This window comes from Stigmatopora argus, chromosome 8, assembly GCF_051989625.1.
Source record: "Stigmatopora argus isolate UIUO_Sarg chromosome 8, RoL_Sarg_1.0, whole genome shotgun sequence".
Taxonomy (NCBI): Eukaryota; Metazoa; Chordata; class Actinopteri; order Syngnathiformes; family Syngnathidae; genus Stigmatopora; species Stigmatopora argus.
In genome coordinates, this window is record NC_135394.1 from 3,632,213 (window position 1) to 3,641,129 (window position 8,917).

The 8,917-nt window shown below is 40.7% G+C and overlaps 1 protein-coding gene across 1 annotated transcript; it reads left to right on the forward strand.

Annotated features, from left to right (window-relative positions):
• The first annotated feature begins 92 nt into the window (after nt 1-92).
• On the forward strand, nt 93-8,907 carry pgm1 (phosphoglucomutase 1). Its single transcript, XM_077607210.1, has 11 exons — nt 93-436; nt 2,346-2,508; nt 2,642-2,785; nt 2,933-3,058; nt 3,819-4,009; nt 4,268-4,422; nt 4,678-4,793; nt 4,883-5,018; nt 6,247-6,430; nt 6,572-6,706; nt 8,297-8,907. Exons 1-11 carry the CDS (start codon nt 191-193, stop codon nt 8,384-8,386), a joined length of 1,686 nt encoding a protein of 561 aa, XP_077463336.1. The 5' UTR covers nt 93-190; the 3' UTR covers nt 8,387-8,907.
• The last annotated feature ends 10 nt before the right edge of the window (nt 8,908-8,917 follow it).

Here is an 8,917-nt window from a genome sequence, read left to right on the forward strand (position 1 = left end):
TTCAAACTGCAAAGTCTAGTGGAGTACTAAGAAGTTAATGTTGCAGGGGATAGAACTCTCCCATTGCTCTTGCCCTTTAAAACTCTGTGGGGGGCGTCGCCCCCCGCCTACGTGTGGAAGCCCACGGACCAGCGGGCGCCCCTAACGCCCCAGTCAGCGGATCACACAGGACCGTCCGAGGTGCTCCAAAATGGTGAAAATAACGAAGGTGAAGACGAAGCCGTACACGGACCAGAAGCCCGGAACGAGCGGCCTGAGGAAGAGGGTGACCGTTTTCCAGCAGAACCAGCACTATGCGGAAAACTTCATTCAGAGCATTATCTCGGTCATCGAGCCTGCCGAACGCCAGGCAGCCACTCTTGTGGTGGGGGGTGACGGCAGGTTCTTCATGAAAGACGCCATTCAGCTCATCGTTCAGATTGCAGCTGCCAACGGGGTCAGTAAGAGAACTAAAAGCTCATTTTGGGGCAAACTACTGTTCGCTTTGTAGCTAGCAACCTAGGCTAACAGTCTAGTCACATCTCGGGTCAATAACAAGTAAATGTCATTAGGCTTTCACACCATTATATTGCGACCGTTTTTCCCTGAGATGTTTCTTGGCCATGATGCAGATGTTTAAATACATAGTCGTCATTAGCGGGGCGTGACAGGATACGTGCGGCTTGCCACGTTTTGACATTGACTCTCCCACCTGTATTTTTTAGACAGACATCACTCTGTGGCGGGCCGGTGGGGAGTGGTTAGCGCGTCGGCCTCACAGATATGGGGTCCTGGGTTCAAATTCAGGTCACGTCCACCTGTGTGGAGTTTGCATTTTGTCCCTGGGCCTGCGTGGGTTTCCTCCGGGTACTCCGGTTTCCTCCCACATCAAAAAAACATGCGTGTAGGCTGATTGGACACTCTAAATTCCCCGTAGGTATGAGTGTGAGCGTGAATGGTGTCTGTCTCCTTGTGCCCTGCGATCAGCTGGCCACCAATTCAGGGTGTCCCCTGCTTGGTGCCTGAAAGTCAGCTGGGATAGGCTCCAGCACCCCCCGCAACCCTAATGAGGATAAAGCGGTTCAGAAAATGAGATGAGATGAGACATCACTCTGTGCTCCCTTTCTTTTTTAATGACTATTCAAACGCAGTATATAAACAAAAATATCAGAGCAATGTGTCAACATTAATTCATTCATTTTCTGAACCGCTTTATCCTCACTAGGGTCATGGAGGGTGCTGGAGCCTATCCCAGCTGACTTTGGGCCATACGCAGTGGACACCCTGAACCGGTGGCCAGCCTATCGCAGGGCACAAGGAGACGGACAACCATGTACACTCACACAAATACCTAGGTGCAATTTAGAGTGTCCAATCAGCCTACCGTGCATGTTTTTGGAATGTGGGAGGAAACCAGAGTGCCCCGAGAAAATCCACGCAAGCCTGGGGAGAACATGCAAACTCCACACAGGTGGACCGATCTGGATTTGAACCCAGGACCCCAGAGCTGTGAGGCCGACATGCTTAGCACTCAAGCTGCTGGGCCGCCCCGTGTCAACATCCAACATGGTATTGTTTTCATATGATAAGGCATTTGAACTACTGGTGTCATTTTGGAGAAAATTTGGCATATTCTCATACTACTGAAGACAACATGTGGGTCAGATTTGACTTTATGTAGATAGTAATGCAGGCGTGGCATACCTGTCAACCTTTTTGTTTGCTACCAGTGACCAAGACGATCTGGATTAGATGAGATCAGTTTTGAAAAATGTACTTTAAAAAAATTACATAGAAAAATTGTTATACGCTGTACACAATTTGAAATGATAAAAAAACGTATAGAATATGGGGAAAAACGTATCATTTGACACATGCGATTGCGTTTTCATTTATTACAAATGGCTAAAGTTGCAACAGAAGAAAAAAAGGGATTTACTAAACTCCATTTTGTCACCATTGGTTTTTTTAAGAAATCAGAAAGTAGGGAAATTGCATCAGTAGTTTGTCTAACCACTTCATTTTAAATAGACTTCCTGCCATGATGTGCTGGTTGAACTATCAATTAGACATGCACTCACTGACTTTTGTCTGCAGAATAAAATTAGTTTGTATTATTTCACACCTCCTTATGTTAATCAGCAAAATATTTGCAACAGTGAACAACACGCATTGCAGTTGCAAATCACTAGCGCACCATTAACAAACACTCCTAAAGGGATTTCTCTGAATGTATAAATCTGAAGTGACCATTTTATTTATGTATTTATTTTAAATGAAAGAAAACCCAAACACAGTAGAACTGTAGTCATTAGTCAAAAGACTGTCCAATGTTTTAATATAAAGATGTGGGCCTGTTCTTGCAGATTGGTCACCTTGTGATAGGCCAGGATGGCATCATGTCCACACCAGCTGTGTCCTGTGTGATCCGAAAGATGAAGGCAATCGGTGGGATCATCCTGACAGCCAGCCACAACCCAGGCGGCCCCAACGGAGACTTTGGGATCAAGTACAACATTTCCAGTGGAGGTGGAGAAAGAACTAGTGCAACTTTAGCCTCTATACACTTGATCATGCATTTACTATTCCTGTCTTGTCTGTCATTCGTCCAGAATTGGCAGTATCAATGCTCATCATTTTCTTGATCATCTGCTGTCTGTAGGGCCTGCTCCTGAAGGCATTACAAACAAAATATTTGAGATCAGCAAGGGCCTACAGGAATATCATATTTGCCCAGATCTCAAAGTGGATTTGTCAAAGATTGGCAAGCAGACCTTTGAAGTGGAGAGTTTCAAGCCTTTCAACGGTATTCAAAAATGAAATTAGAATATAGCAATCTATGCTCAAAAAATACATTCAATATTTGTGTGCTTGTTTTAAAATGAATATATATACTCGAAGATTTGCATTCATCTGAGACTTTCTTCACTCTTTGCAATTGTCTCTATGTTAGTGGAGATTGTGGACTCTGTTGAGGCCAATGCAGATATGCTGAGGGGGATCTTTGACTTTGCTGCACTAAAGGAACTTCTTTCTGGAGCCAACCACATAAATGTCCGGCTGGATGCAATGCACGGAGGTACAAAATAACAAAGTTTGAATACATTTTGGATGCATATCGTTTATTGGATCTTATCAACTTGTGCCGATGTGTCTCATTTTGGTTACATGGATAACATTTCTTTATTCTGATCAGTGTTCGGATTATAACTATAATTGGATGCACTTTTTTCAAGGACACTCAGACATTACACTTGGTTGGAACAAATGATCTGCTGCCCGTAGTTGGCTAGAATACGCTCCAGCACCCGCCCTGTGAGGAGAAGCATTATAGAAAATGAATAAATGAATGAAATTCTTTTAACTTGGGCAGATTAACCAACTATACCATAAATAGTAGTAGTAGAAGAAAAAGACATAGTGAATTCCGTTCCGTCCATTTCTACTTCAAACGTTAGCGTTACTTTGCGTATTCTTCCCATTTTCTGACAGGTCTTTCAATAATTTTAAGATTTTATAATTTCTCAAACAATGTGTTTGTTTATTTAATTTAATCTTGCGCGTACCCTCTCTTACGCTCACTCTGCTTCAACTATAGTTTCGGGGAATAACAAAAACGCATATGCCCACATCACAGACATGCATGGGAAAGACGATTTGTTCCCAAATTTTTGTATAAACTGTTTTCATACGTACTGACATAAACCACCCTATTCATTCTTGTTCGGAATGGGCTGTGTCAGTTTGAATATTCCTAATGGGATGTCTACATCAAGCATTTTTATTACAAATATAAACACGTATCTAGAAATCAAAAATTTCAAATGCTCTTTTTTCAGTGGTTGGTCCTTACGTGAAGAAGATTGTGTGTGAAGAGTTGGGTTCTCCAATCAGCTCTGCAGTAAACTGTGTCCCCAAGGAGGACTTTGGTGGGCACCACCCTGACCCAAATCTTACTTATGCTGCTGACCTGGTGAACGCCATGAAAGGAGGAGAATATGACTTGGGTGCGGCCTTTGATGGTGATGGTGTAAGTTGCAATTAACATATTAAACTGGATTTGGGAAGGCAAAAATTGTTTCCATGTGAGGCGACAGCTGAAATATACCTCAGATTTTTCCTTTGTTGAATAGAAAAGAAAAACTGAAATGACTATTTATATCAAAGTCACGTTTTTATTGAATAGACTTATTGTATAGCAACTTATTGTTAAAACAATGCAAAAACTACAGTCTTCACTGTTTTTTATTGCATATTTGCTGTTTGGTGTTGACCTTTGTCCTTTCAGGACCGTAACATGGTGCTCGGCAAACATGGATTTTTCGTGAACCCCTCAGACTCTGTGGCTGTTATTGCCGCGAACATTACCAGCATTCCGTACTTTCAAAAGACTGGCGTGAAGGGACTGGCTCGCAGTATGCCCACTAGTGGTGCCCTAGACAAGTACGAATCACAAAACTCCAATCTAATTACACTAATCCCTCATTTTTCGCCGATAATGTAGACCAGACATGGCCATGATAATCGAAAAACATCAAAGTGGGATCACCCCTATTATTACTACATACCATACTACATGTTTTCGCGCTTATACAAAAAATACAAGAATACAAGTACACAAGAACTATTATCAAGAAGTGTAGTATACCCAAAAGCTCCCTATTAATCTTTTATTTATTTTGTTATTTGTTTTTCTAGTGTGGCCAAAGCAATGAAAATGCCATTATATGAGACTCCAACAGGCTGGAAGTTCTTTGGGAATTTGATGGATGCAGGAAAACTGTCACTGTGTGGAGAGGAGAGCTTTGGCACTGGTTTGTAAAATCTTGTATTTAACCCAAAACACTTGAAAATGAAACACTGCTAATAAGGCCCACTCCTTTCTTTTCTGTTAAACAACCAGGCTCCGATCATATTCGGGAAAAAGATGGCCTGTGGGCAGTCCTCGCATGGTTGTCAATCTTAGCCAGTCGGAAACAGAGCGTTGAAGAGATCATGAAGGATCACTGGCAAAAATTTGGCAGAAACTTCTTCACCAGGTAGATGCAAATGTGATCTTGTTTCAGATATGTATTGTCACATTCCATTACATACTGTTTATATTGAGATAATGTACAATTCTATGGTGTTACTTACTATAAAATGGGGGGTATTGGAGGTTTCAAGAGGCCCATCATTTACAGCAGGGGTGTCAAACTTGGGTTGGTTCGCGGGCCGCTTTAACGTGAACTTGATTTCACGTGGGCCGGACCATTTTAGAAATAATATTTAGATTTTTTTTTCATAAATGGATTAAAAGCCCTGAATTTTCAGTTTTTTATAGATCTAAAACAATGTTTATTTTAGATTTTTCAATATATTTTTTGATTTTACAAAGTGATTTTTGAACTAAAAGCAGAAAAAAATGATTAAAAAATTACAATTATTGATTTAAAAGGGGGGTAATCAGGAAATGTAATATACATCTATACTCTTCATTTTAATTTGATCCTAAAAAAGAAAGTTGGCACTCGTGATTTACTTTCCCGGGCCACACAAAATGATGCGGCGGGCCAGATTTGGCCCCTGGGCCGCCACTTTGACACATGTGATTTACAGGGTCCCAGCAAGGCCCCTCCTAACATTATAAACAAAACAAATATGGGTCAACTATTCATTTATAACTTCAAATACATAACATTTAGAATGCAGTACTATCACTAAATAAATTTGTTTGGAAACACTTCTCCTGGCGGCCCGGCGACTGAGTGGTTCGCATGTCAGCCTCACAGTTCTGGGGTCCTGGGTTCGAACCCAGGTCGGTTCTCCTGTGTGGAGCTTGCATGTTCTCCCCACGACTGCGTGGGTTTTCTCCAGGTACTCCGGCTTCCTCCCACATTCCAAAAACATGCACGGTAGACTAGTTGGACACTCTAAATTGCCCCTAGGTATGAGTGTAAGCATGAATGGTTGTCCGTCTCCTTGTGCCCTGTGATTGGCTGGTCACCAATTCAGTGTCCCCCGCCTCGTGCCCGAAGTCAGCTGGGATAGCCTCCAGCACCCCTCGCGATCCTTGTGAGGAAAAGCGGTTCACAAAATGAATGAATGAATGGATAAATAATTGTAGCACTCTCCTCCCCCTAGTGGTATTAGAGGGCTTTACACAATGCCTTTATTTTTTTCTTCCACTTTATGCAGAGTCCTAGGTATTGTTTTATGTGATTCACTAAGTTAACTATTTCCTACTTCCTTGTATTAAAAACTTCAGCAAAAACACTTTTTCTTCAGATATGACTACGAAGAGGTTGACTCAGATGCGGCCAACAAAATGATCAAGGGTCTGGAAACAGCAATGTTCGACCCATCCTTTGTGGGGAAGAAGTTCTCATCAGGTGATAAGACATATGAAGTGGCAATTGCAGACAACTTTGCCTACACAGATCCTGTTGATGGAAGTGTTTCCAAAAACCAGGTCAGGAACCCAAAAGTTGTTGAGCTATCCGTAACGTCAGATGTTTTTAGTTAAATATAAATCCACCTTAAAGACACAAATGTCTACGTTTCATTTTTTTTCTCCACTTGGACTCATTCATTTACATTTATTTTCCCATAGGGCCTCAGGATTATCTTCGCTGATGGTTCTCGAATTATTTTCCGTCTAAGCGGCACAGGCAGTGCAGGTGCAACTGTCCGGCTCTACATTGATAGCTATGAGAAGGACCCCCAGAAAATATATGAGGACCCTCAGGTGAGAAGCCTTTAGTTGCTAATTTTATCCAATAATGTATCTAATACCAATTGTGCTCAATACGTTTTGGGAAGCCTATACAGTGGTACCTCGAGATACGATCTTAATGCGTTCCGGGACTGAGCTCGTATGTCGATTTTCTCGTAACTCAAACAAACATTTCCCATAGAAATGAACTAAAAACAAATTAATTCGTTTCAACCCTCTGAAAAAAACAAAAACTGGATATTGGATTGGAAAAACATTTTTATTTGTTCTAATTCTCCATCTATTAACACATACCTAGTGGTTTAATAGTACTAAAATGTGTTTAATAGTATACTAAAATTAGACGGATTTCTCGGAAGGGAGAGAGAGAGTGACAGGGGGGGGGGGAATACAACTCATAAATTAATTTAAATGAACTTGGATTATGATGCAGACACTCAAAAATAAATTTAATCTAACCTTACACTGAACTTAATTCTAATTTTGTTTGAAATTTTGATACCTTTCTTCTCCCGGCCGGGTTGGCTCTATTTGCCCTGCCTCCACCCTGACTTTCAGATGCAACCAAGATGTTTGTTTTGTATTCTCTTCAAAATATTCCCAAAATTATGCACACAAATGTCCTCACATTAGGATAACGCATGACCACTTGCCAACGAGAAGTAGTATATAGGCCATTCACACAGAGTAACGGGAAAAAAACACTGAAAAAAATGCAACGCTCCGCCCAGTGCTCGCAGAGACATTACAAAGAGGGAGTTGCGACCAGAGACATTACAAAGAGGGAGTTGTGGGGAGAGAGACAGTGCCCATGATGTTCTTATGAGCAGCCTCCCGCGTCCGCTGTCTGCTCGTATAGCAAAATTTGTCTCGTATCTCAAAATAAATATTTGCTCAAAATTTTACTCATAGCTCAAATTGCTCGTATGTCGGGGCACACGTATGTCGAGGTACCACTATACTATAAAGCCTTCAAGTAGCCGTGAGAAAACACAAAAGAATTCACATAGAACATTATCTGAGGCAAGATTCAATCCCATGACCTCTCTTCTGTGAGCCTAATGTGTTCACCAAGACTCCTCATAGTCAGTGATAAATGAATAAAACAAATGGCAAACATTACATTTGTGTCAATTATTTGACCAACGGTTGACTTGTCCTCTGATTGGTTTAGGCTCGCCATCTGTATTATACTACCTATAAGTAAACCTCAATCAATACACTTCAATTTATATATTAATTTATTTTTTCATCAAGAAAGTTGCAGTGGCACATTTACAATAAGTAAGCTGTTTTTTTTCATCAACTATTCTTCATTCACACAACTATGACACGTAAAATTTCCCACCTGGGTTTAAAAAGAATGACAGTTGTCAGTAAATCCAGCAAAATCAAATTGAAAAATATTAGATTCCCGGCCACAACGTGTAAACTTGCATATCTGGTCAATCACACTTACTTTTAATTGAAGGAAACTTGTGTGGATGTAAAAAGCAAATACTTTAGCTCCGTGTTGTTAGCAAAAAATCTAATGGTTGTAAGGGGATGTAAAACAAAAGGAAAGTCACATATTTAGTTTGTGTATGTTGTGGCTCTGTCCAGGTGATGTTGGCACCCTTGGTCGACATCGCCTTGAAGGTTTCACAGCTCCATGAGAAGACTGGACGCACCGGCCCCACTGTGATCACATGATTCCATTGCCAAGTTGCCTCTTCTCTCAATATGCAATGGCAAAACCTTTTTTCCTCAAATTTCAGAGTTCAGTATTTTCACTTTAGTCAATGGCCCAACTAAAATTCAAATTGACAAAGTACAGGGCTAGGTTTACACTGCCCTTATTCTAGTCATTAGTGTCTGAGATTTTCACTAAAAAGGGAAACTTGTTAATTGAGCATCTTTCATACACACAAGTTGAGGAATGTTCACTAAGACTGAAGCATTATTTTCTGTAGCATTTCCATACTAATGTGTAATGTGTAAGAAAATCAACATGCAATGCGTGATTTAATGTGTTGTCCAGTTCTGTTGACAAAAAAATCTGAATGTTGGGGCATGTTTTATTCTTCCTGGTCTGTTTCTTTTGTGGACCTAGTGCGTTCCTCTTTAGTTCTTGTCATACAGAAACATGAAAGCCCAAAAATGCAATGTGAAATTAACATAATTCACTAAGAGTATATATAAATGAAAAATAAAGTAACATTTATGTTCATAAATTATTGCAGT

Coding starts and splice junctions, on each gene's coding strand:
- pgm1 (XM_077607210.1), top strand. CDS start 191: ATGGTGAAAATAACGAAGGTGAAGACGAAGCCGTACACGGACCAGAAG. Junction 5,019..6,246: donor GGCAGAAACTTCTTCACCAG/GTAGATGCAAAT, acceptor CTTTTTCTTCAG/ATATGACTACGAAGAGGTTG. Junction 6,707..8,296: donor AAATATATGAGGACCCTCAG/GTGAGAAGCCTT, acceptor GGCTCTGTCCAG/GTGATGTTGGCACCCTTGGT.